Source organism: Mauremys reevesii, linkage group 19 (assembly GCF_016161935.1).
Source record: "Mauremys reevesii isolate NIE-2019 linkage group 19, ASM1616193v1, whole genome shotgun sequence".
In the NCBI taxonomy this organism is placed as follows: domain Eukaryota; kingdom Metazoa; phylum Chordata; order Testudines; family Geoemydidae; genus Mauremys; species Mauremys reevesii.
In genome coordinates, this window is record NC_052641.1 from 18,250,054 (window position 1) to 18,277,741 (window position 27,688).

Genomic DNA, 27,688 nt, shown 5'->3' on the forward strand with positions numbered 1-27,688 from the left:
TGCTATGGATCAGATGCTCTTTAAAAACACAGAAGATGTTGGTGGATCTACTATGCCTAGTCTTAATCCTGAGTAAATGCATTCGTTTTCTTGACTAGTATATAACTTCTTGTTTGCCATTTGACCTGGTACATGTTTTTTCTTGTCTGCAGTATTAATGTCTCAGACTAATAAAAATACTAGTTAAGGCCCCAGTCCTGCAAAGACTTACACACGTGCTTAACTTTGCAACTGAGAAAGTCCCTTACTACTCACTGCTGTAAATGTAAGTGCGTGTGTAAGTGTGTGCAAGACACTGGGGCCTAAGGACTTGATCCAGTGCTTATCAGAACTCAATGATAATCTTTCCAGGAACTTCAATTTATTTTGGATCCAACTTTGAGGGTTTGATCCTGCTGTTAGTGAAATCTGTGACAAAATTCCCATTCACTTCAATGGGAGCAGCACTGGGACCTCAGGTTTCAGCAAGATATTTATTTGTTTATTTAGATTTTAAATATTTTGAAAATGATGACACCTATCCAAGACTGTGGGTACCCCAACACTGCAGTTGGCTGGGAAACCAAATTTTAGTTATGCAAAAACTTGAGTTTTCACAAATTTTCATCCTGAATTGAGATGACAAACCAAAAACTTCAAAATGTTCAGAGAACTGAAATCCCTCTGGCTGCCCAGCTCTGAAGGCAAGAGCACAGAAATATGGGTGGTAATACTGTGACCCCCCCCCCCAATAGTCTTGCAATTCCCTCCCGCACAAGCTTGTTTTCAGTCAGGACCCCCCACAGTTACAATACCCGACATTTCAGATTTAAATATCTGAAACTGAGATATTTATGACTTTTAAAATCCTATGACCATGAAATTGACCAAAATAGACTGTGAATTTGGTAGGGCCCTATTATAGGTTATAACCAACACCTTACATTCCACCTGCAGGTCAATGGACAGCTGGTAAAGATCACAGATCAATACTTTCAGCAAGATGCCCCACTCTGTAAGCAAGAGGCTGAGTTCCACGCCAGCTTCTGTCTCCAAATGTAGGGGCCTAACTTGATACATCTGAGCAATCCCATCAAAACCTCAGGTACTTAAAATTGGGCATGTGCTTAACAGGGCCTATTATAATTAAAAATAGTTTTGTTTAATTTAAAAAAGTTAATTGTTTTTTTTTACCCAGCTCCTAGGGCAGGGGGAAATGCAGTGTTGTTGAGATGCTTAATTACTGTTTGTTAAGCACTTTGAGATCTTTAGGTACTAGCAAAATAGTAATAAAAATTAAGAGCACCCTGGAAGTGGTAGGTGAAATCTCCAAAACAAGGGAGTAAGTGAGAGGTGGGGCGCAGTACATGTGAATTATAATCTTTAGCAAGAAAAGCAAATACTTTTTGGTAGGAACAATGTCAAATGAATAAGTACCTGCTTTTAAAATGGTGAACTTAGTCTATTTAAACAAACCAACCAACCTTTAGGTTACAAAAAAGGAGAACTGAACTGGATGTGTCTCTTAATGCTGTCCCTGGGGATTGTGCAGCTTTCCAACTCTGTTTCCTATCTTCAACTTATGCCCCTCCTCCAGGTTTGCTTTATAAGGTTTAATTCTTTAAATTCCTGCTCCAGATTTCCTAAGCAGGCAGTAAAATTTTCCTTGAATCCCCCCAACACCAGAGAATTTCCATTCCCCAACTGCCGTTAGAACTTTTGGATCTCAAAGATCTTTGTTAAAGGACCAGCTCTTGACACACTTTTCTTGTCTTTTATTCTCTGTTAAACGAAGGCAGCTTGTTGCAATTTCTGTGGAGCCTTTGGCCTCAGTTCAGGAAAGCACTTAACATGCTTAAAGTTAAGCATCTGCTTAAGTGCTTTCCTAAATGTGGGCCTTTGTGTGGATGTTCTGAGACCCTGTAAAATGTTATAGAGCTTGCATGGAGCATAATTGGGATAGATTCTATTTGCTAAATTCAGCCCTTATGTGTTGTAACCTTTTCATTAAAAACAACAAGGAATCCTTGTGGCACCTGAGAGACTAACACATTTATTTGGACATAAGCTTTCATGGGCTAGAACCCACTTCATCAGATGCATGAAGTGAAAAATACAGGAGCAGGTATAAATACATGAAAGGATGGGAGTTGCTTTACCAAGTGTGAGGTCAGTTTAATGAGATAAATCAATTAACAGCAGGATACCAAGGGAGGAAAAATAGCTAATAAAGTGCTAAGAGAGTGGCCCATTACAGACAGTTGACAAGAAGGTGTGAGTAACTGTAGGAAGAAATTAGTATTGGGGAAATTAAGTTTAGGTTTTGTAATGACCCAACCACTCCCAGTCTTTATTCAGGCCTAATCTGATGGTATCCAGTTTGCAAATTAATTCCAGTTCTGCAGCTGCACATTGGAGTCTCTTTTTGAATTTTTTGTTGAAGAATTGCCACTTTTAGGTCTGTTATTGAGTGACCAGAGAGATTGAAGTGTTCTCCTACTGGTTTTTTAATGTTATGATTCCTGATGGCAGATTTGTGTCCATTTATTCTTTTGTGTAGAGACTGTCTGGTTTGGCCAATGTACATGGCAGAGGGGCATTGCTGGCACATGATGTGCAGGTGAACGAGCCCCAGATGGTCTGGCTGATGTGGTTAGGTCCTATGATGGTGTCCCTTGAATAGATATGTGGACAGAGTTGGCACCGGGGTTTGTAGCAGGGTTTGGTGTTTTTGTTGTGTGGTGTGTAGTTGCTGTTAAGTATTTGCTTCAGGTTGGGGGCCTGTCTGTAGGTGAGGACTGGCCTGTCTCCCAATGTCTGTGAGAGTGAGGCATCGTCCTTCAGGATAGGTTGTAGATCCTTGGTGATGTGCTGGAGAGGTTTTAGTTGGGGGCTGTAGGTGACAGCTAGTGGTGTTCTGTTACTTTCTTTGTTGGGCCTGTCTTGTAGTAGGTGACTTCTTGGTACCCTTCTGGCTCTGTCAATCTATTTCTTCACTTCACCAGATGGGCATTGCAGTTTTAAGAATCCCTGTATTTTTCACTTCATGCATCTGATGAAGTGGGTTCTAGCCCACGAAAGCTTATACCCAAATAAATGTGTTAGTCTCTAAGGTGCCACAAGGACTCCTCATTGTTTTTGCTGCTACAGACTAACACGGCTACTGCTCTGAAACCTTTTCATGGGCTCTCCTGTGCAGGGTCAGAACAGAGTTTTTATTATGCGTTCAGCAGTGCCACTTGGGGTGCATACTGCAGCTTGTTTAAGAGCTGCTTTGAGTTGTCTTGCACAATCTAACCAAAAAACCAAAGCTGTCTTAAAAGATTGGTACAGCTGCAGTCATTATTCACACTGATAGACAATAGTTTTCCTGAGATCCACTGAAGTATCAAGGCAAGCGTTTCAAGCCGAGGCCCTTGTATATACCCAGACATCAGTCATCACTGGGGATTGAATCCGATACCTCCAGCACCAAAAGCACGAGTCTCTAATCACTTGAGCTCAAGAAGAGATCACGTCATAGGTAATGACTAGAGGGAGACATGGTGATATGTATTAGGCCATTGTATTACACAATCACCAGCACTGAAGCAAAAGACAAAGAGATACAGACGAGAAGGTGACTACACTGAACATTTGCATGTGGTATAGTCGTTGGGAATCCTGATTTTCTTTTTTCATCGGTATAGGTTGTTAATTTACTGTTGGTGAACCGAGCCGCATTGTCTGCTCTGGTGATTGGAGTCCTCTATCTACCCACAAAACAGATCTAGCAGGGCCCATGGCAATGCAAACTTCACAGCTGCTGCTCCACCAACTCACCTCAGTGCCGGTTCAGATGGAGACCTGTCTGCATGGTTCTGTACTTATATGCTGGGGGGTGAATAAGAGTAGCTGTGATAGTGTGTGGAGGGATGGAAGTGGGAGGGGGGGTTATGTGGATACTTGTGTGTAAGGAAGTGGATTAAGACCATCAGTTCATTTCATACAAGTGACTGAACAGCCATCACAGGCTGTGTCTCCATTGCAGTTCTCCGACTGTTGCACTAGGACTAATGCAGCTACACCAATGCTGGCAGCAGCATTGACCAGTTGTGAGAACTTTCACTGTTATGTCATCTAACCCTGGTCTGAGTAGACCAAAGGGTAACCGCTTTCGGTCACTACAGCATATAGGCTGGATTTGAACCAGCAAGGCTATGTGTCTTATTATCAATTTCCTGAGTGGTCCAGTCACCCGTTTTCCTTTAGTGAGGATTTTCTTATCAATAGGGAAAGTGCTAGTGTAGCAACCCAAATGGGGCACTAGCTACATCATAAGGATTTGAGACTAGGGGAGTCCCTTTAATACCAGCTGTTTACTCATCCTGAAAGTCAATATTGGAAAGCACTCCATGGGGGCCCAAAAATGAAACCAGTCCCTTGACAGCATTCCTGTGTGCCACACCTTTATGATTGTGAGGCACCAGGTTTACTCTGCCTCTAATTCCTGATCGTATTTGCTCATTTTACAAATCAAACTATGATTTATTTGTTGCAAGCTCTACAAAGTCAGCCTGGCCTCTGAAAATCAAGCTTTTTTTTTTTTTTTTTTAAACGCATTGTCAGTAGTAAAGATTCTTCAGGATGAATTGTGCCCTCAGCAACATCTGGGCACGTCCATAGTCTCCAAATTATGTTCTCAGTGGCACTGGGCATTGCAAAAGTGTCACCAAAGGCACAGCCTGGAGACGAGGGTCTTGCCCAGGCAGGTGTTGCTGATGGCCCGACTATGAGACTGGGGTGTTGCACATGAGTTACTGAAAACATAATTCATACTGGAGAATCTGCATTACAGGCAATAATTAGGACTCCACCAAATTCATGGCCATGAAAAATGCATCACAGTCTCTGAAATCTGGCCTCCCTCATGAAATCTGGCTATTGGTGGGAGGGCAGGGAGGTGTTGCAGTATTGCCACCCTTACTTCTGCACTGCCTTCAGTGCTGGGTGACCAGAGAGTATCCGCTGCTGCGCTGCTGCTGGCGGTGGTGCTGGGCAGCCAGCCAGAAGTAAGGGTGCCTTGGTATGGGATGGGGGGGTGTCACTTTTTGGGGAGGAGGTTGTAACAGCCTGAAATATTTTCAAAGGGGGTCCCAGCAAAAAAAGTTTGAGAACCGTTGATTTAGCAGACTCCCTTACCCAGGGTGACTTACAAACCTAACAATAGTACAGTACAATGCTTATATACTGTATGGACACATCTGCATATTTGCTATTATGCCATGACCAACCCTTGAAAAATGTGGGATTTCTCTGTGATCTAAGTAGACCACTAGCAATAATGTATAACAGTGATACTCTGACCTCAGTGGTTCAGGAAACAAATTGGCAATCAACATTACCTAAGAGAGCCACAGTAGTGTGAATTCACATAATTCCCACAACAAAATAACTGACCAAGTATTTCACAATTGGTTAATGACATAGTAAAAGCATCCTGATTGGTTAATAATTAAATCACACAGTATTTTAATATCATGAGCTTCAGGAGACACATTAAAGGGCCACTTGTGGCTCCTGAGCCCGAGTGTCATTGATTTGAAAGAACACAGCTTGAGTCCAGATGCCAGAGTGAATTTGCAAGGCTGGGTGCTAAAAGTCACCTTTTCATTTGCAAATGGAGTTCATTTGATCTGGAATCAGTAAGACACAATAACCATGGGACCTGCCCAAAATTTAAAATTTTTTTAAATTTGAGTTTTAAAGCAGCGCTGCAGTTTTGGGCCTGGGTTTCCTAATATGAGCCATGTATGTTGACTGTTTGCAGACCTGGGGCCCACATATTTTCAGAGTGGACATGGTAACAGTCAGAACCGTGTGTGTGTGCGCGCCACCCCCAGCCCAGAACTCTCCTCCGCTCCCCCCAGAGGCAGCACTTTACACCCATGTGTAAATGACTACAGGGGTAGCGGGCAGGGAAGAGTCAGGCCTTGAGGGCTCCTGCTTGGGAAGTCTCAGGTTGGGCTTTGGTCTAGCGCTCAGTGACTTCAATGGGAATTGCGCACGTGGGCAGCACAGGAGCCTCTGGACTGGAGCTGTGCATCGCAGAGCCCAGCTGGGATCTCTGGAGGAACCTTGGCTGCTGTGCATCCGTGCGTGGCCTGGGGGCCCCCAACCGAGCAGGCTTCCACCAAACCACACCTAGTTCCCCCCACCCATCCCTGCCAACTCTTCACCCAGAAAAGGCTTCTAGCCCTTTAAGGCGTTGCCAGTGGACCCGGCCTGCCGCTGTTTCTGTCCCTGCTGTCTCGCCGTAGCGTCCCCAGGAGAGAGCGGCATTATGCACCCCTCCCACCCTTAGCGCATGCGCCGCCCCACATTCCCCCGCCTGGCGGCTACGGAGCTGCCGCCGCTTCCCCCCTCCCCGGCCCTGCTCCCCGCCGAGGAGGAGGCGGCGCCCCGCCCCCCGGTAAGTGACTGACCGGGGCCAGAGCCCCCCGCCCCCTACTGGCGGGCACGCGCCAGCCTCCGCCTCGCGGCCCGGCCCCGCTGTCCCCGCCCTGACCCGACCCGCGGGGCACGCGCCGGGCTCTGCCTCCTGCCGGGGACCTGCCCGCGTGGGGGGGGGGGTGCGCGCGGACCGGCCCCGGCCCTAGCCTCCCTTGGGGGGGGCATGCACCAGCCCCGGCCCCTCCCTAGCACCCCTGGGGGGGGTATGCACCGGCCCCTCCCTAGCACCCATGGGAGGAATGGGGGGGTATGGACCTGCCCCCTCCCTAGCTTGCACATGTGTGGGGTATGCACGAGCCCGCCCTGGGGACCATGGACCTGCCCACATAGCCCCTATGCATCGCCCCCTCCCTAGCCTCTATGTGTGTTGGGGGCATGCACCAGTCCTTGGTCCCTCTCCAGGCCCATGGGGAGTGAATGGACCCGCCCTCAGGGGGCATTGTCCTGTCCCCTCCTGAGAACCCATGTGGGTACATGGATCTGCCCAGGGTGTATGGACCTGCACCTCCCTAGCTTCCATGTGTGTGGGGTGTGTACCAGCCCCTGCCCACAGGGTGCACAGATCTGCTTTCTCTCTAGTGCCCATGGGGAGTGCATAAATATGTCCCCTCCCTAGCACTCACCAGTCCCTGCTTCCGGGATGTATGGACTTGCTCCGCGTTCTCTAGTTCCTATGCCAGGCTGGCACATGAATCAGACCTTGTCCTAGGTATGCATAGGCCTGGCCCTGCGCCTCCTCCCTCCCCCCCACAGCTCCTGTGCTAGGCTGGGGCATGCATCAGTCCGTGTCCAGGGTGTATGGATCTGCCCTCCTCTCTAGCTCCCATATTCTGTATCTTGCTTTGCATGCATCAACCTTTCCCTTCCTTGGTTCACATGCTTTATAGCCTCTGTAAGGGGGATGCATTATTCCTTTCCCCCCCACCTACTGTGAACTGGTTCTGGGGTGCTCGTGTGGCCCATGTTACTTACATGTCTCGATCCTGGCCCTTACCATTCATTACATGGAGAACAGTGTGTGTGTCTCATCCTGGGTGCCCAGGCTGCTGCAGGTGACTGGACGTTGGACTGGCACATGTACGGAAGTAGAGTTTGTACTCTCTTCAGCAGGCTGAAGCATTAAGCATTAATGATTTGGTTGGTTATAAGTCTCTTCATGAGCTCAGTCTTAGCCATATTGTCATCAGCCAATTGCCATTCAGGAAACCTGGACTGACTATTGCTGTTTCTACTGTTTGGTGCAGAAAGCTGCCTCTTGTTCCTGTGCTGAATGATGAATAACATTGTCCTAAACAGAGCTACACTCTGAAAAGCTGACATACCGTTTCCAAAGATCTCTTCCAAATTTCCTACCAGCGGCTCATCTCCACCAAAGAGAACTTTAGTCTAGACAAGCAATGGGCAATACCATGCTGCATAGCCCCCCAGTGACGATATGATGCTTAAAATGCTGCTACCAGTCACCTACGCCGTCACTCCAAATACAGCTGCTATCAGCAGAACAGAACTGGTGGTAGCAACAATGGGGAAATTACACTAATAATTTGTTCCTAAAGACAGAGCCTTACTGTCTGTGTCAGAGGTATTTCCCATTGTCAGGCTGAAATCTACTTGGGCTGCAGTAGAGGTTACTCCCTCTGCAGTATAAGCCTTGATTGCAGAACATTGGCACAGCACTTACAGGTTTTGTTTCAGAAGGCGAGTCTGTTGAGACTATTACAAGGCTGGCTCTTAATCAGGTGAAACATCTTCCAAGTATATGGCAGAAATAGAAACGAGTGTGATTTGCTGCTCTGAAATGCAGTTAAGGAGGCAACACTTGGTTGAAATGGGTGAATTGAGAGAGCAGAGGAAGCTAATAGGATTTTGAGATCTGGGTATGCCTGTTGCATATTTTGCATTATCATAGGTTTTGCATCATGTCTGTCATTCAGCCCAAAAGACGTCCAGGGCTATTACTTGCATCTGTTCCATGAAATGAAACCTTTGTGTCTCTTACGCTTTTGAACTATTTAATTTTAATGGCATTTCAGGGAGTGTGTTGAGAAATAAACTACCCCAACCCTTGCCAGATCCTCACAGCTGTACTGTATTCTTAGTGATTGCTGAATATGGTGCAGAGGAGCCTTGCAAAATGTGATAATAGGTCATAACTGAGGTTCTTGAGCTTGTATTCTATAGACCACAACTTCTCAGAGCATCACATGGATCACCTCCCTTGCCACTGGTTAACAATTCTGTGGTAACTACAGCAGTTCTTTACATGGAAAAGAGTTCTCATGAACAGTAATGTGCTTAGCTGTTTAAATGTTGTTTGGCATCTGAGAAAAAGGACAAGCACAATGTGGCTAGCAAAAGGCTCCATAGTTTAGCTTATAAGAAGGGGAGTTGAGAGGAGCAGTGCATATGGTACAAAGTCATGGGCATGAAACTTTGTGTTTTCACTGGTTATTTGGGGACATGGATTATGGTTAGGATGCACTGTTGTGTTTAATGCTCTTTTTCTAAGTGCTGAAATAATTTCCTTGATGGCTAACAGTGGGGCTTCGTTTTCTCGTAGGTTTGTGTTATTAGAGCCGTTCTTTTTGGTGTGAAAGGCTCCCTTTTGAAGCAGCACATTCATTCATCGCTGCAAGCACCATACGTCTGACTTGCTAGTTTGAGAACCATGGCAACAGAAGAGAAGAAACCAGATGCAGAATCCACTAAAACACAATCTACTCCTTCCTCCTCAACCAATCAGACCAAGGTGCGTGTAAATCTCAGAACTATATCTCCTCTTGTCAGTACACATGGAAGTTACTTGCATCTTTTACTGGCAAACTTACAAATAGTACTGGGGTATTTAAGAAACTGAATTTGAATAACTTACATGAATTAAAAGAATTGTTCAAGATTTCTCCTAATTTTGTTCAGAGCCAAGAATGTGCTACATGCTTTGTGGACAAGACAGAGAACAAGATTCCTGCCATTGCTCGAAAGAGCTTAGTTTTGATACAGGTGGATAATGTAACCTTCAACATGTATAACGGAGGTCCAGTGTGGTTTATTGAATTTTGCTAGTTTGCAAAATGAATTAAAGAGAATATATCACAAAATGTATACATTTTTGTTTTATGGTAACACTTCAGAGTATTCATAAATTTGGCATAGTATATTTTGTAACTAATGCCATCACAGTAGTAAGACATTGGTGTGACACTAGTATTAAATCTTTGCTGAGAAATGGGGAGACACTGTCAGGGTTTCTTGAAATAATAAACAGGGTTTCCAGTTAGCCAGGAGGGAATTATGAGGTCTGTTAGAAGTTTGGTTTCTTTAATTATTTCTACTGCTAATTATGATTTCCACAATTATTACAATCGGGGTCAGACTGGGGGAATGTTATGGTATCCTACCAAAGCCTTCCCGCAATCCTAGAGTAGCTGAATATTTCAGCTGAAAAGATCACCAGTGAAATAGCCAGTGCTGGTATGTAAAGGTGACTTGCAAAAGGTTTAAAAAAGAAAAGAAAAGGGGGCCTTGTACCCTTTTCTGTTTTGTGATATTTAAAAAAAGCCTAAAAGAGTCTTATCAAGAAAATATTTTAGTGCTTTCTGCACTAGCAATTCAGCTCTTATCTACCATTGGACAGCTCTAGGACAACTGGAGAACTGGTGAATTTGTTATCTCAATAGAGAGAGGAACAGATTGCAAGTGACTTCAAATTTTTCAATGCCTGTGGACATTTGGGAGAAAGGATGCCTTTGTTAAAGACCATAGCCCCATCAATAAGGGTGTGAGAACTCGCAGCGCCCCTCTGAAACCCCTTGACCAAAAAGTCCGCCAGCAAAACCAGGGAAGGTTGGATTTGACATTGCTGATATTTAAGGTGAAAAGTTATGGTTGGTGGGGGAGCTTTTCAGGTCTTCTTTTTAAATCATAAAGAAGCAAAAAGGCTCAACCCCAATTTTTTAAAATCCTTCACAGGTCACTCCATTGAGATCAATGGCTCATTTCACACTTCTCAGACTTCTTGGGCCAGCTTTATTCCTGGTAATGCTGACTTGGCTGGAGTTACACCAAGGATGAATTTAACCCATTGTTTGAACATGTTTCTCTGTTGGCTCAGGAAGACAGTACTGGCTCAAGTTTCCTTCATAAACATAAAGGCTAGGAACTTAAAGTTTTAAAAAATAAAGGATTAAATCTGGATTGCCATGCAAGTGCAGAGCATTGCACAGTGGCTCAGTCTGATACCCCAGTTACAACTGAAACGCCGAGTTAAAGCTCCGGTCATCTTACTTGTGTGACTCTTTCTTACAGCCGGCACCCGTAAAACCAAACTACGCTTTAAAGTTCACGTTAGCAGGACACACTAAGGCAGTTTCATCCGTAAAGTTTAGTCCCAATGGAGAGTGGCTGGCCAGCTCCTGTAAGTATAAGTCTTCGTTAATTCCTTCCCGTTATCTGAATTGTGCACATGTGAACCTCCTGTTGGGAGACAGGTAGATGGCTAATCTTAATGAACAGTGATCAGAAGGTGGGGGAATATAACCACATGGCTTGTTTTTTAAAGGGACACTCAAAGCCGGCTGTTTCAAAGTTTGACCCACTTTAATGTTGGCTTTTATGTCCTGTTGTCCAATATGCTGGATCTTCCTCTGCTGGGCTTGAAGGGCTTGAGATGCTCAACTTGTGCTACTGAGCCACTTTACAAAAAACAATGCAGTTACACACTGATTGTGGATACATGTGAAATTAATCCTTTTGCAGAGGGGGCCCCGTGCAGCCCTTTGCACCACTTAAACTTTGGCTTAAGCCCGGCATGAGCGACCATTTTGCATTCTCTGCATTGAGGTGGGATTCACCCAGAGGGCTCCTAGCTCTCACTCCCCTCCATTGGCATTGTAATATAATTGCATCTTGGAGAGTCTGCCTGTTCCTTTCTTGTAAGTAGCCAGGTGAAATATACAAGACTGATGCACTTGACAGGTTTTTTGCCTAGAACTCAAAGCCCACCTTTATCTATTTAACCTTTTCTTTGGTGACCGTTGCAAGTGCCTGACAACTTCCTTTTGAATCAAGTACCACATAACTGGGCACTGGTTACCTAGAGGGGATTGGAGAGGAAAAAGGCAGTTTAGAGGAACAAGACTGAAGGTGATGGAGATGGCTACTGAAATCACCGTGGCCTCTAGAAATGGGCAGTAATTCTGGTCTTTTCCTTTATTGTGACTTGCCTTTATATAGGCAGTATACTCCATAGAAATTAACTTCTCCCTCTTCATAGTACCTTCTATAAGTTAATTTATCCTCCCTCCCCGGACAGTTCTCTAACTTTTAACACCTGGCAAATATCAACCTCTTTCTCTCCTACAGAGCACAAGCTAACATGATCATGGGTAGCGGGTTTGTTTCTCACGAGCAGTAATGTCAGCCCATTTTATGGATCAGTTTTTGCTCTCTCTGAGGCAGAAGTGTTTCAGTGTCTCATGTGGCATGGTAACTTTTTTTCTCATTGGCAATAAATTTAATTTAAAAAATGAGAAACCAAAAGGTCAGCGCTTGTCAGATACATTACACTAGATCCAATTTTGGAACTGAATTAGTTGAGACCATTTACTTTCAAGGCAGCATGTGTAATCTCAACTTCTGCAGTGAAACTTTGTCATTTTTGTTTACACTCTACCTTATGCATTGAAGACTGTGCTTGAGGGTAAAAACTGTGATGTGTTTGCAGAAAAGTAGCCATTGTGCTTCTCTCTCTTTAAGGGAGTGAGGTAGCTATTTTTAGTGCTGCTTGGTTAGTAATTGGGAATCTTTTCTCTTTTTAGCGGCTGACAAACTAATTAAAATTTGGGGAGCATATGATGGCAAGTTTGAAAAAACAATATCTGGTCACAAACTGGTAAGTATTGAACTCTAAAGAATATTCTGCAGTCTAAATAGCTGTCCTTTCAGATCGCAATTGCAATTCAGTATTGCATCTGGGGCTTGCGTAATGGGTTAATATGCTAGCTTTCACCTCCAGAAGCCTTCGTATAGTGGTTTAATTCACGTGACAGCAAATTGTTTGGTCTCATCTGAGGGTAGGGTATATTTGACCCTATGGCAACCCCCCATCCAACCCTGTATGATGATGATGGCCCGGTCCTGGAATAACGGGGATGTTTCAGGTCAGGATTGAGGGAGATGGGCAGAAACCTGTGGACTGCTGATAAAGCACCTAGATGCACAATGTTTAGCCGGTGTGAAATCATTCCCTTTGTGAGCACTAACACTACCTGTTTGAACAGCTGGCTTCCACCTAGGAAAACTACATGGTATAATGCTCTGCCTACAGGATTTGCTTTAAATTTTGATCAGAATGGTGCTTTTTTTTTTTAAAGGGAACCTGACATTTCTCATGACTTCACCCACTGAAATTCAGGAAATAAGATCTAATGTTTGAAAATGAAGAAATACCTTCCAAAGTACTGAAGTCCAGTTTTAAAAAGTGACTTAGATCAGTGCTTCTCAAAGCTGGTCCGCTGCTTGTTCAGGGAAAGCCCCTGGCGGGCCGGAATGGTTTGTTTACCTGCTGCGTCTGCAGGTTTGGCCAATCGCAGCCCCCATTGGCTGCGGTTTGCCGCTCCAGGCCAATGGGCGCTGCGGGAAGCTGCAGCCAGCACATCCCTTGGCCCATGCCGCTTCCTGCAGCTCCCATTGGCCTGGAGCAGCGAACTGCGGCCAATGGGAGCTGCAATTGGCCGAACCTGCGGACGTGACAGGTTAACAAACTGTCCTGGACCACCAGGGGCTTTCCCTGCACAAGCGGCGGACCGGCTTTGAGAAGCACTGACTTAGATGATACCTGTGTCCTGTTCACTTCCATTGAGACTCAGGCTCCTAAATCTCACTGAAAGTCAATAGGACCCAGCTGCCTAAATCACTTTTGAAAACATGACTTAGGCTCCTAAGTCACTTGGGTGCTTTTGAAAATCTTACTGTGGGTCATTTCAGGCAGATAGTAGGGATGAGCCCCTCTTCAGGGAGGGGGAAGGAAATCAATCTAACCCAGCTATGTGTAAGTTGTTGTTTATGAACTTCAAAAAGAGGACCAGGTCCCAGAGTAACTAGAACTGCTGGTTGAACAAACCACTAGGCTCTTGCAATGCGAGGCTCAGCAAAGTTAAAAGCTTCCCTGAATCATTGGCTATCCTGTGGTAAGAGGAAGATGTGTTAAAGTTGCTGTGATCCATTTCTACGCTGATTTTCCCAAGTTAAGGTAACCTTGCTTTTCTCTCTTTGTGGCTTCAAATATGAAACTGTCTATGTTTTGCCTGTTCTGGAGTGAATGAGCAAGCAAAGCTCAGTGTTAAATTGCTTTCCTTTGTTTCAGGGTATCTCTGACGTAGCATGGTCATCAGATTCCAACCTTCTTGTCTCTGCCTCTGATGACAAAACTCTCAAAATCTGGGATGTGAGCTCGGTAAGGGCGGGGCTTCAGTTCTCTCTGTTCTCCCCAGTCCTCTCTTGGGGCATCTTAAAATGAAGAAGATTAACTTGACATGGAACATTTGTCATTAACTTTTCACCAGTGATGCAGCTTGCTTGCCTTCTGTATTGGCAATTAAAATAAGCTAGTTCATTTCACTTTTGTTCCTAATCAGTTTAACCGCCTGGTACTCATGCACTATGAGAATGGGACAGGGTTGGGGTTGGCAACACCTTGTTTCTGTTTTGTTTAACTGTTCCTGTCCCATAAAAACATGAGGGATTTTTTTTTTTTAATAGAAGCCTAGATTTGGGGTAGAAATGTAACCTGACGTTGTTCCTTTATCACAGTCTGACTAGTTCTGAATGTAGGTCACCATGGGAATTTTGAAGGTGTGGAAAGTTACTGGTAAATCTATTGTGTGTATGTTTGACTAATAATATTTTAAATTAAATAAATTAAATTATTCAGGGCAAGTGTCTGAAGACACTGAAGGGGCACAGTAACTATGTCTTCTGCTGCAACTTCAACCCCCAGTCCAACCTCATTGTTTCAGGCTCGGTAAGTGAACACACTCTCAGTGGAGTACAAGTCCCAGACACCCTGCAGAAGTCTAGACCATCTCAATTCTTCTATGCATAACATGTAATTAAATGAAGTCTTAAAGGGGAGAGTTGGTAGCATCACTACTGTATTGGCTGTTGAGCCACGGTCAAAGCCCTCAGCCCAGCTTTAGAAGTTTGGGGCTTCACCCATAGCACCATAAGTGTTGGCTATAGGTCTAGCTCCAGATGTTCTTTCTGGCTTCACTAGCAGTCAGCATATCTACATTCACTTCATTGCAAAGCCTTGCTTAAGTCCTGAGAGCTGCTCTGGCATGACTAGCTTGGGAACTAGAAGCTCCTTGTATCTTTGTAGTTCAGATTCTGTGATTGCTCTGGAAGATACCCTTATCTCTTTCAGGGATTATTTGACCATTTCATGCAAACCATGGCATCACTGAAACATAGCTTCATGACAATTTCAACAGCTTGCTGTGCAGCTAGGAAGCATTATGCATCTGGCTTGTGAAGGGATTTGGGAATAGGACTCTTGGGTTCTCTTCTCACATTTCTCCCAGCTTGCTGTGTCACCTTGAGCAGGTCATTTAAACCTGAATTATTTTGTCTGTAAGCTAGGGATAAATACTAGCTTCCTTGCATGAATATTTGAGCTTAAAATTCATAAAACCCCTTGTGATTGACACAGGAAAGTCCCATGAAGTGCAAAGCATGAAGGTTAGGATTTAACTCCTTTGAAGAGCCCCACACTAAGTGAACAGTGCTGAGTGACTAGCAGGGAAGATGAATTCCATTAAAATCTTGGTTGCTCCCAAGCAGAAATAAGTCTGTATGCTTGAGGAATGTAGTCATGCATATTTCTTTCCCCTCCCTGATGAAACCTGTTAATCCGTTCATGTGGGCTGGGCAGTACGGCCGGGGAGTGAGTGCATTTGAAAATCACTGTGTGACTTTGTCCTCTGATCTTCAGTTTGACGAAAGTGTGAGGATATGGGATGTGAAAACAGGGAAGTGCCTCAAGACGCTGCCTGCGCATTCTGACCCAGTTTCAGCTGTAAGTGCCTTGAGATACATTAACATGCTGACATGTTTGCCTGCATCTAGCAGGGCTTTTTCCCCATTTGCAAAGAAGGGAGCAGTGTCTCACTGTTACTCTCTGTCTGCCCCTTGGTGAAGGACACAGTGTAATAAATGCCATGTGATGACTTGTAAGGGTCTTAATGAACATGGAGATGCCACTGACCCATACTTACCACTCGAACCCCAGCATGGATTTCTGCTTCTGGGCATAATAACAGGCGGCATCTGCTATAAAAGCACAAATTGTGGGGACTACTCCTGTCTGCTCAATGAAAATCTGAATTTGCTGTACATCTGACTTGCTCCATAACTTTATCATTATTCTAAACCACTTCAGGAGGTAGAACGAGCTAACTTCAAAATAAACTGCATTTAAAATCTCATCCATTTCGTGGATGAAAGTGACTAAAACGTGTGTGGTGTTTTTTTTTTTTGTTTTTTTTTTTTAAATCCATTCATGGTAGGGAAAACAGAAAGTGTGCAGCTCTTAACAGAGATGAAATGTTACTAAATGAAAGCAGAGGTGAGCAGAATTCTAAGCTTCAGACATTTTAAGCTATGGCTGCTCTGGACACACGGATCTGACATTAAAATGGAGTATAGTCCACAATGCTTACCAGAAATTTGTATGATCTTACAAACCCCCTCTCCACCACCCTCATGGGTGTGTTTCAATACTTGCTATTTAAAATTCACTTTACTGGGGCTTTGCGGGAAGCTCATGGGTGACTGAAGAAAATAAATGGACCAGGCTGAGGTGTGCGTGTAACTATAATGCACTCTTCTAGTATGGTCTCGCTACTGTTAGCAAAATTCCTCACGACATTGGAGCAGTGAATTAGTTCAGGTCTTAATGTTTCAAGAGGCCTCTCAAAACAGTCTAGTAATTGTTATGAAAATTTACCAGCTAGTCTCAATCTATTTGCCCAGCCATTACCCTGCTAACTGAATTAACTGCAGCTGTTTGTATTCAAGCTGGAAAAAAAAAAATCAGGCGAATGCAAATGAGGCATTGGAATTTTGCAAGGCTGACTTACAGTAAAATTTCCAGTGCTTTTTTTTAACCTGATATGTCTGAACTTTCTGTGCCCATCATCACGTTGTAGAATTCTTGCCACCCTCCACATGAATCGCAGTATACTAGTTTTGTGATAATTGGGACCCAGCGTACTACTTGGGAGATAAATAATTTTCGAATGTGACTTCTTGCTCTTCATAAACATGAATACTGCTATTTTCCCCCCATATATAAAACCACAGGTGCATTTTAATCGTGATGGGTCCCTGATAGTGTCAAGTAGCTATGATGGTCTCTGGTAAGTGGTTATTTCTTCAGTAACATTTATTATGTGCCATAGCCTTCTAGGCTCCTTACATAAAAATAACTTTAAAAATGTAGATTCTTTTAGTTTTTCACTTCTTATATCATAACTTCGAGGTTAAAATGTAAAGTTCTAAGTTGATACTGTTGTTCCTATGGAATGTATTGTATTGACTCATGTCTGTCTCTTTTTTTTTTGTTAAAGTCGAATCTGGGATACGGCATCAGGCCAGTGCTTAAAAACACTGATTGGTAAGCAGGCAAATGTGTGTGTGTGTGTGTTGATTCTCTCTGCTGTATTATCATACAGAATATGAAGTACTCAGCATGACTGACTGCTGTTAGGTGGTTTTTTATTGGCTTTGGTTTCTCTCTTTTCCTTCTAACACTGTCCTCTTCATACACAACCATCCTTGCAGTTGATTTTAGGGGAAATAGCCTCTCTCACATGTGTAGGAAACTTCCTTAGGCTTGGAATATTGTCCGGTGTGTGCTGACGATAAATCGAAGTACCTGTACTACAGGGTTTTCCACTAGTCATTGTAGTATTAGGCCTGGCTGTGCATTGGCTTGCAACTGCTATGGCAAAAGTAAGTCTTATTTCACTTTTCAGAAATGATAGCTACATACTGCAGTGGGAGAAGACTCAATGTGTTTACAGTTTAGGGTTGCGGGTGTTTGAGAACGGATGCCCTTCTTAAGACAGTGCGCATGTTGTGCCTCTGATGACCAGATTCTAGTGTTAACATGAAGTGACATAGGCAAAACTACACCTTCTGGTGTTCACAATGGACAGACTTGAGCAGTAGGGTGTGTCTTAGTGTAATGGTTTTATGACTAAGGCCCTAATCTTGGGATGATCTTCAAATAGTTGCAGACAAGCCAGAGTAGACATAAGAACGGCCATACTGGGTCAAACCAATGGTCCATCTAGCCAGTATCCTGTCTTCCAACAGTGGCCAGTGCCAAGTGCTTCAGAGGGAATGAACAGAACAGGTTATCATCAACTGATCCATCCCCTGTCACCCATTCCCAGCTTTTGGCAAAAGTCCTATTTGTTTAAGAAAAAAAATTACTGGAATGATATAAACACTCAAGTATTATGTTATGCCTGCTATTTTTTTTTTTGATAACCAGACATTTTGTTGCAATGGGGGTGGGAATAGCTCAGTGGTTTGAGTGTTGGCCTGCTAAACCCAGGGTTGTGAATTCAATCCTTGAGGGGGCCACTTAGGGATCTGGGGCACAATCAGTACTTGGTCCTGCTAGTGAAGGCAGGGGGCTGGACTCAATGACCTTTTGGGGTCCCTTCCAGTTCTATGAGATAGGTATATATATTTTAATATTACATTCATTTAAAAAAAAAAAAGACTGACAATATAAAATTCAGTGACTACAATTCAGAAGACTAAACAAGTGCTGTAGAAATTGAGTCCAATCACTTTAGCCTTGAACATTTTACAGGCATTAAACGTTAGTGCAGTACTATTTGCATACTCAAAACACATGCAAAATTGAGGACTGTGCAAAGTAAGCTAATTAAAGCCAAAATTGTGGTGGAAGCTCAGTATTGCATGTTCCACAATCTCTCAAATGAAGTAGGGCCTTACTTCTGACTTTTACAGCCACGCTGTGGACTATAGGGAAGGTTGATGCAGGAGTGGGAAGGTTGGGTAATAGACGATTATGGAATAATAAAATGCTAGCAAACCTAATATTCTTCCTCTTGAACTATTTCACATTGCCAGTTTCCTGTATCTCCCATCAGTTTGCTTGAAGTATAAAATGGTAGCTGAACAAAAACTTAACTAAACTAATCTTGAAGCTGGCTTTTGTAATCGGCGGTCGGTGTGTTTTATCACAAGAAAGTCTTTGTCCATGAGAGAAATATTTCATTATATTCTGTGTAACATCCTTGTATTTCCAACACAGATGATGATAACCCTCCCGTGTCTTTTGTGAAATTCTCTCCAAATGGCAAATACATACTAGCAGCAACTCTGGACAAGTAGGTTTTCAAAAATACATTTAAAGTACATTCATCAACTTCAAATGTAACCTTTTTTTATGCTATTGTAATATTCTTATGATGGGTAAACTCAATACCTACCATCAAATTTCTATAATCCAGTCCTCTGGGAATTCTATTGTCAGAACATCAGCAAAGTTCATGCCATTGGCAGTCTTAGCACTGCTGTTGACATACCCCTGTGCACTCTTAGCTTTGCATCTTTTCAGAGCCTTCATCATGAAGTAGTTCCTTGATCAAATGGTTCTCTTCCTGTAACACCATGAAAGGCTGTGAGTCTCTGTCTCAAAGGCAGCAATGCTAAAAGAGCTGGGCATACAAAGCAGAAAAGCTATGCAGGGGGATTGGTTCTATTGAGAGTTCTCCGACTGGAATATTTCCAGTGCCACTGCTTAGCAAGGACCAGCCACTCTCCCTTCTCCACCCTTAAGTATTAATTGCTGCTGCTGTAATGAGTCCCTCCCATCCCTAAGTCACAGGGTGATGAGCTAGTTATCTTTGAATGTCTTCTCATAAAAGACATTACAGGATTGTTCCTTCTCTTTTCATCCGGTGAGTGCAAGGAAACCCAAAATTAAGGCTATTTTGCAAGCCAGAGCAGGGGAGTCAACATTGTTGCCTCATACTTGAATATGGGTGGGGTTTTTGTGTGTTCTTTTGTGTGTGAAAGAGACATACCTGTCTGAAACCAATTTCACTTAGGCTACCAAATAGAATTTGAACGTTGTCTCTTTTGCCTACTACTGACTGATTTAAAACTCTCATCCCATTACACAATCCCTGTAACTACCTAGATGCAGGACAGCATGTGGTTCTGGCTTGGTTTTGCTTGGTCCAAAATCTGTATCTTGCAGTATGTGTTAGCTCAAAACGTGGGGGACGAAAGGAACTGAATGACAATTCTCAGCTCTGTCGGTCACATACCTCCACATAGCGTCTGTTCACGTATGAAGAGAAAAGGACTTGACAAAATGCATTTTTAAAGACTTGCTCCATATTTTTTTCTCAGAGGCGAATACAAATGGCATGTAAATAAAATCCAATTTTTGGGTTAGCTGAAACTGCATTCCCAAGCCAGACTAGAATGACTAATGTAGACTCTGGGAAGCTCTAGTATGGAAAAACTTTTATGTACCAAGAAAACATGACCGGTGCAATAAAACAAACCTAAAATCCTTGTTCTCCTTTTTGTTCTCTAGCACACTGAAACTTTGGGACTACAGCAAAGGAAAGGTACAGTCACAATCTCTTACTGTAAAGTCCTAGCTAGGTTTGTAGCCTGCTTTGGATGGCTTCAAATAAGGTTAAGCTTTTTCTCTGTCATCTGTACAATATAATTACTATAAATAATATTTGTTACAGCCTTGTTCTATAGTAGTGGACTAAATGGGATCATTTAAAAAGTTCCTTTACATTTTTATGATGCCCAGAGACCTTGAATTCTATGTTTCTTGAACTGGTAAATTGTTCTTGCCTTGTTTTTTCTGTGGGTGGAAGTGACAAATTGGGGTCATTCCCCCCCAAAAGTGATTGGTTAGCATTCTAGGGCAGAGATGGCCTATGCATCCTTTGGATGAGTTGATGGGGGGCGGGAAATGTGCACAGATGTATTTAGTCTGCCCTGCAAAGGGAGTTTGTCCTTGACTGCTAGATATCTCATTGCCAGCTGTGCTTATGTTTTTTTGCCTTTTGCTCTTCTCTTCCAGTGCCTGAAGACGTACACAGGTCACAAGAATGAGAAATACTGCATCTTTGCAAACTTCTCCGTCACTGGTGGGAAGGTTGGTGATTACTGAGCTGCTTTTAGTGATGTGGGTGCTTTTGAGGATTTATTTTTCATCTAAATTAAGGAGATGATGCAAATCTCTCTGGGCCATAAATAGCTGACATGCCCTTAGTGCAGAACTGTTTTCACCCTGGGGGGAGCCCAGTACAACAAGTGCTATAATTAATGTTGCAAACTTCCAAGTAATGAGGAGGGATTGTAATAGAAGCAACGGTCCCAAGGTTTCAACCTCCTGGACACTTTACTTTCTGGAGGCTTGGTTGAAAGGGACCATTTTAGGGAAAGTTTTAGCAAACTCCTTTCAGCTGTGTGGGTGCTCCAGGGTACCTGTTTGCCACAGGTGCCAGTGTAGGCTCAGTGCTTAGAACTGTGCCAGGTTTAATGTACCCCAGTAACGTAGGGAAAACCTTAGTGATGAGCAGCCATATTAACTCATAATACAGCACCTGCCTGTTACAGATTGTGCGTTGCTGTGTATGAGTCTTGGTTGAGATGCTGTCTCTAGGACCACAGCATCCCTGTGCAGGAGATGGAGCTTTCTTGAGGGGCCGTTCTGAGATTTCCCCCAAGGACTAAGATCCATCTTAAACCACACCGCCTTCTGCTTCGAGGGCTAAGCCCACTTCTTCCACCAGCCTTTTTGGCCTTTGGCATGGCCTAGTGGAAGGAGCATTGGACCAAGATTCAAAAGACCTGAGTTCTATTTCTATTTCTGCCACTGGCTTGCTGGGTGATATTGAGCAAGTTACATCCCCTCTCTTCCCCCTGGCTCTGTGCCTCAGTTTCCCCATCTGTAAAATGGGAATAATGATCCCGACCTTTGAAGTCTTTGAGAACCACATATGAAAAGCACTGTAGAAGAGCTAGATAGTGTGATTTGAGACAGAAGAGTATGGACATATGAAAACAAACCCCAAGGCCTACCGAAACAAAATACTCTACTGCACTGGGGGTGAGGGGGAGAGAAAGGGAGAATAAACCACACATGACTGATGTTAGCCATGTTGCTTAATGCACAACTGGAAGGCACTCAAGTGCTATGGTGATGAGGGTGGTATATGAACCTATATAGAGGAAATAGCAATTAAAGCTGGGGTGGCAGGAAAGACTAAAATGGCATGTCAATAACTACGTATTTCCCTCTGCATTTTTTCCAGTGGATTGTGTCTGGTTCAGAGGACAACCTGGTGTATATTTGGAACCTCCAAACAAAAGAGATTGTACAGAAATTACAGGGACACACAGGTGCGAATCTGCTTTTTGTTACACTGATTTTGATTAAGCGTTCCTTACCTGAATAAATAACGAGCACACAGCGTTTAAGGTTCATTTGAGAGTGTGACCTGGAAATGTCTGTTTTTAGCGTTTGTTTAGAATTTGACAGATGGGATTAATATAAAAATCGGCCTGAATGGGGCATGATTAGGACAAATGGTGTGTTTCCCTGACACTTGATGGGCATTTTGACAGGAATTATTGTCATATCAGAGGCATTGTTTTCCTTGAATTATATGGAACGAAATTGGCCAAGATTTTCACAAGTGTCGTGTGACATGAGGCTTCTCAAGTCACTAGTCACTTTGGGAAAACCTTGGCCATTGGCTCCTCCCAAAGCTGCACTTGTCCAAGGACGAGTTCCAGGTGAGCTTGAGGCATCTTTAGAGACACTGACCCCATCTGCAAAGAGTCTTGAACACTTAGCCTACAAACGCTTAAGCACATGCTCAACTTTACTCACATGAGTAGTCAGGGGCATAACCCATGTGAATAGAATTATGCGCGTGCTTAAGTGTTTGCATGATCAGTATCTTAGGGCCAGATCCTGCAGATTTATGCACCTACTTAACCCTATGCACTGAGCATGCCCATTGAAGCAAATGGGACTGTTTGCAATCTGTAAAGTGAAGCATGTGCGTAAGTCTTTGGAGGATCAGGACTTTCAATTGTGAGTTTGGGGCACTTGTGGCTTAATCAACTATCTGCTATTTGCTTTGGTGGGCTTTTCTCTGTCCTCATTTACACCAGGAAACCGTAGGCATGCAGTGTAGTTGGAACATTGGGTCTGTCTGGTTCTTTCCTATAGTACTGCTGTGAAATAGTTCCCTAAGTTCGGCCTGTTGTAATATCGTATAAACTTTCACCCACTCTCCAGCTATTAAACTCACAATTGGGGTAGGCCCACTAACATTTGTATTCATAAATCCATCATACTCATATCAGTATCTGCTGTTGAGAGAGAACCTGGCCATGTCTTATGATGGGGCAGCTCTGCACATCTGAGCTGAAAATACCTGCTCTGAACCAAAGCAGCTTGGACTGGTATAAATGATGACATCTGTCTCTCTCTCTCTCTCCTTTTATTTAGATGTTGTGATCTCAACAGCTTGTCACCCAACAGAAAACATCATTGCATCAGCGGCACTAGAAAACGACAAAACAATTAAACTGTGGAAGAGTGACTGTTAAACACTTTCAGTATCACTTTAGAGACTGTCAGGAAAATTGTGGTTTTTAAAAAAAAACAAAAAAAAAAAACCTCCCCCCTCCCCCTGCCCCCATGAGAATAATAATGATAAAACCCAGGTTGGCAGGAAACCTGAAGAATATTTGAGAAAGCGGTTTCTGTTAGTCTTGACCCAAAGAGAATGTCTTAGCTTGTTGCGAGAGCCGGGCAGTGTGGTGGAAAAAAGAGGCAGTCTCTCCTTTTCGTGCCTGATCACTTGGCAGACAAACGGATTGTTCTAACATCGCATTAGGAGTATCAGCCTTGAATTGGAAAACCCAGAGATACTGTACTTTGTGGTGAAGGTGTCATTGCTCCTTGGCTGTCTTGTTGCTGCTTAAGGAGGAGCCGTCGGTCTGTTTTGTAACAGTAAGTTAAGTCGTAATACTAGAAATATTTGGATTTTTTTTAAATGTCTAATTTTTATTTTTTTTAAATATTTTTTTTCCAGACCGGTAGGTTCTAGTCTATCAGAAGTTTCTCTTTGTTGTTTTGAATAGGAGTGCTGCATCTTTAAGGATGCCTCATTTTAAACACTCAGCTCAAACTTTGTGACCAAATAAAACCATCCAGTTCCAGAGTTCCCTTTCCTGCCCCAACTTCAGACTCCTGTGGTGAAATATCTACTCTTACTTCTGTATAGTTGCCGACCTTTCGTTACTTGTGTTTAATAGATGCTGTTATAGAACAAAGTTACAGCTTTTTTTTTCTGTTAACCATTAAAATGATTCCTGCTTGTAGTTGTTCTCAGCATATTTTACATTTTTCTCTTCACTGGAAAAAAAGCAAGTTCACAAAATATTGTAAAGTTAGTTCAGTGTAGGGAAAAAAACAACCACCTCAAACAATTTTGTATCTTGGAAATCCATCGTATCGACCTGTGTTGCTAATAGCATGACTCTGTAACTATTTCAGCGTCGCTATGTCTTTTTCCCTTTTTTGTCACACTAGTGTGGTATTGACACATCCAGACCAGAACCATACGCCATAATAAAAAGGTGGGATTTTATGTGTACGCTGGTGGTGAGAGTGCACTAATGTGAAGTGTCCGCGTCCCTTCAGCTCACAAGACTGCCTCCAAAACCAACTTTTTTTTTCAGCCCACTTCTGCTGTAGAAGTTTTACCAGATCATTGACCCCAATATTTTATAAGAGGGGCTAGAGTCCATTTTGTGGAGGGAAGAGATGATGAGCAGAACTCCAGTCCAGATGCACTTGAAAGAAGCCAGCAGAGATGGTTACGTGGAAGGAGTCCTCAGCTTGAGGCAACACGTGTAAACTATCACATGGACTAGACCGGGGCGGCCAACCTGCGCCTGAGAAGGAGCCAGAATTTACCAATGTACATTGCCAAAGAGCCACAGTAATAAGTCAGCAGCCCCCCATCTGCTCCCCCGCCCCGCCTGCTGGTATCCCCACTGATCAGCACCTCCCCCTCCCTCCCTGTGCCTCCCACAGTGTGCAGGAGGCTAGGGGGGCACGACAGGCTCAGGGGAGGGGGTGGGAAGGGGAGGAGTGGGGGCAGAGCCTGGGGTTGAGCACACTGGAAAGTTGGCACCTGTAGCTCCAGCCCCGGAGTCAGTGCATGTACAAGGAGTCGCATATTAACTTCTGAAAAGCCGCGTGTGGCTCCGGAGCCATGGGCTGGCCACCCCTGGGCTAGACTCTTACTTAAGGTGAAAAGAATTCTGGCCATTCTGCTGCCCTGTCTATAGGGGAAGCAAAAGTCTCAACTGCTAAATAATCATTGGGTTAAAGGATTACTGCATCTTCCAGCAGGCAAACAGGAGTTTGAGAACTAGCTGGAGATTAGTCTTGACCATTTGCAACAAAAAAAGCCTAGTAGCCAAAAATAGGCAAACATCTGCCATAAAACAAGACTCATCTCAAACCAAATCTTGGTGGGGCAGAATGTGAGATTTTTTTTGCCTAGGGTGTTCCTTCTGACCACCTTCTCTTGTGGAGGTAAAAGTGCCCAATTCTGGCAGCCCCATTTTTGCATCGAATCTTAAACTTTCAAATAAGTAGTGCAAACTCCTTGTGTTACCCACGAGAAGGGATTTTTCCCTTAGTAGTGAAAGGCAGAGAGTTTTACCCATATTGATGATTGCCTCTGCCAAGCAACAGTGCAAGAGGGTACAGGGCACTTAGAAATTGCTTCGTTCTGTTTCTTTCTGTGGATGATCTGAAGGGGAGAGGGCTGTGGAAACTGATGTTTAATACCTTAGGTGTATTAACTTCCCAGTACAAAGTGTGCACCTGCAAACGTTCCTTTAGAATTCAGCTACACCTGAGCTGGCTTTCTGGTAAATACAGTGAATCCCATGTGTAAGCATGCCACTCTTGGGAACACAGCTGCAGAACAATCTCTTGACTGAGTAGGTTTATAAGACAGTCTGCTAATAATGGAATTTTCTGAATCATCAGATTTAGTTTAGGTGTAGAGGTCCTGTCAACTTTTTCATGTAGTCCTTTTTTATTTAATAAGTGGGAGTAGTTTAACAGGCTCTCTCAATAGTCAGGTTCTTCACTAAAGCACCTAACACAGCATGGACCAGTAGAAACAACCTGATGTAGAGTGGGCCCAAATCTGAAACACTTGGTGGTGTTGGCATGTGGCTTACTAGCTTCTCCACTCCTTGTTCAAATTGAAGCTGGAAGCTACATATTTTAATTTGTACCATCTAGGATGATGAGACATTTAAGGGTCAATATTTTTTCCTGCATAAATATAGGGTTCAAGCTGGGCTGTTAAGCCAGCCTTACTCCTCCTGTGTTTGTTTTCTCATTGCAGTCACTCATAGTACAGAAACAAGGGAGCACTATGTCCCTAGTCAGATTCCCCCCACTTTGGAATTGCTGTATGTATCAGTAACACCATGTCACAAGAATCCTGTGAGATTCTGTTCCTATAAGGTGCTATTCACACAGTCTGATGTAATTTCTTAAGGTTCTTGAAATAAAATTATCCTGTTTTTTGTGCTATGGATAGTGACATCCACTCTTGATTAAAAGACTTGTCATGTTCCTATCACATTCTACCTACTAAACCTACACTATTGAACGCTATTCCAAAATGTTGAGTCAATATCTTTTAACTCATTACGGTAAATACCTAGTAGGAGAGAGATCACTTGATCATTGCCTGTAAGTTTCGCACCCTCTGGGGCACCTGGCATTGGCCACTGTCGGTAGACAGATACTGGGCTAGATGGACCTTTGGTCTGACCCAGTACGGCCGTTCTTATGTTCTTAGAGTTTCAAGATGGCTGATTCAGCCAGCGTGTACGGCTTGCTTGCTGATTGTTTGCACGCGAGGGGATTCACATGCAACAAGCAGTTTCTCCAGCAAGGGCTTCTGTTTAGCTCAGTGGGATTCTGCCTTGGAATAACAAAGTGTGTAACTATAGGACCTACCCCTGATTTTATAACTGTAGCTTCTGTTTGTTCTTAGCTCTTTGGCACATAGTAAGTCGCTCGTGAACTGATTGCTAAGAGTTTGAGCACTAAAATCCCTGCTAGTCAATGGGAACTGCAGATGCTCAACGCCTCTGAAAGTTAGGTTGTGGTAGGTTCCCTGTCTGTGAAATAGGGAACATGTGCCCTACCCACCTGTCTTGTGAGTGCCGCATGATGAACTCAGAAGGAAAGCACTGTAGAAATGAGAGTATTAAGCCCCAACCTTCTAATAAAAATAGCTTCTGACCCAGCCTTGTGCTACCATCCCTGCCTGAGGGGCTAAACTAAGTAATAAAAGGGATAACTTCCTCCTCCCTGGAGTGTAGTCTCTGAGACAGAGTTCAGATGTTCACTTTTACAGGCTCCAGCTAGGCAGGTGTTAGTCAGTTATGATGATCCCTGCTCCAAAGAGCTTGCAGTCTAAGCATAAGATGCAGGGGCGACTCTAGGAATTCTGCCACCCCAAGCACAGCAGGCAGGCTGCCTTCCGCGGCTTGCCTGCGGACGGTCCGCTGGTCTTGCGGCTTCGGCGGGCCTCCCGCAGGCATGCCACAGGACTCTCTCATTTTATCAGGGGCGTGCTGGGGCCTGGAGCCACTCCTGATAAGATGAGATAGTTACAGAAAGATGGGGGTATACAAGGAAACAATGAGAGAATACATATAGGACTTGGGACTGAACAAGCAGCATTCGGGATCTCAGACAAGCCTCTGCGGCAAATTTTCTCCCTCCCCAGCATTGTAGAGCATACTGTCCACCTGGCTACTGCCCTTCTCTGTGCACAGAGCATTTCAGAAGGGCTGTGTGTCCATTTTCAGCATCTGACCTAGTTGGACTAGGAATGGCTGTAGTGACATGTCACGTCCAAATCAGCATTATGACATGATGGTGCATCACAATGTAATAAATGCTGCGTTGTGCGGATCCTGAAAGTTGTTTTGAGAATTTGTGAATTCCCCACAGGTCTTGTGGGGCACAGAGTTGTGCTCTTGGAAATACAAGGCTGTATGTGTGTCATCA

The 27,688-nt window shown here is 43.8% G+C and overlaps 2 protein-coding genes across 6 annotated transcripts in view; one reads left to right on the forward strand and one right to left on the reverse strand.

Moving 5' to 3' along the window:
- The window catches only part of BRD3 (bromodomain containing 3), a 67,659-nt gene extending 65,978 nt beyond the window's left edge, over positions 1–1,681 (reverse strand). For all 3 annotated transcript variants that reach the window (XM_039506054.1, XM_039506059.1, XM_039506060.1), the window contains exon 1: positions 1,464–1,681. The gene's annotated coding sequence lies outside the window, so the exon portion shown is untranslated. The remainder of the gene's footprint in view (positions 1–1,463) is intronic.
- Positions 960–23,949, forward strand: WDR5 (WD repeat domain 5). 3 transcript variants are annotated; one of them, XM_039506069.1, is made up of 14 exons: positions 960–1,084; positions 9,032–9,220; positions 10,777–10,885; positions 12,288–12,361; positions 13,835–13,924; positions 14,402–14,491; positions 15,461–15,544; positions 16,831–16,886; positions 17,097–17,143; positions 18,824–18,899; positions 20,120–20,153; positions 20,627–20,701; positions 21,864–21,951; positions 23,072–23,949. In XM_039506069.1, the coding sequence occupies exons 2-14, from the start codon at positions 9,140–9,142 to the stop codon at positions 23,170–23,172; spliced, it is 1,005 nt and encodes a 334-aa protein (XP_039362003.1). In that variant the 5' UTR covers positions 960–1,084; positions 9,032–9,139; the 3' UTR covers positions 23,173–23,949. The 3 variants fall into 3 exon arrangements, with proteins under 3 accessions (XP_039362003.1, XP_039362001.1, XP_039362004.1); XM_039506067.1 differs by lacking the exon at positions 960–1,084 and adding an exon at positions 6,277–6,430; XM_039506070.1 differs by lacking the exon at positions 960–1,084 and adding an exon at positions 8,647–8,713.
- The last annotated feature ends 3,739 nt before the right edge of the window (positions 23,950–27,688 follow it).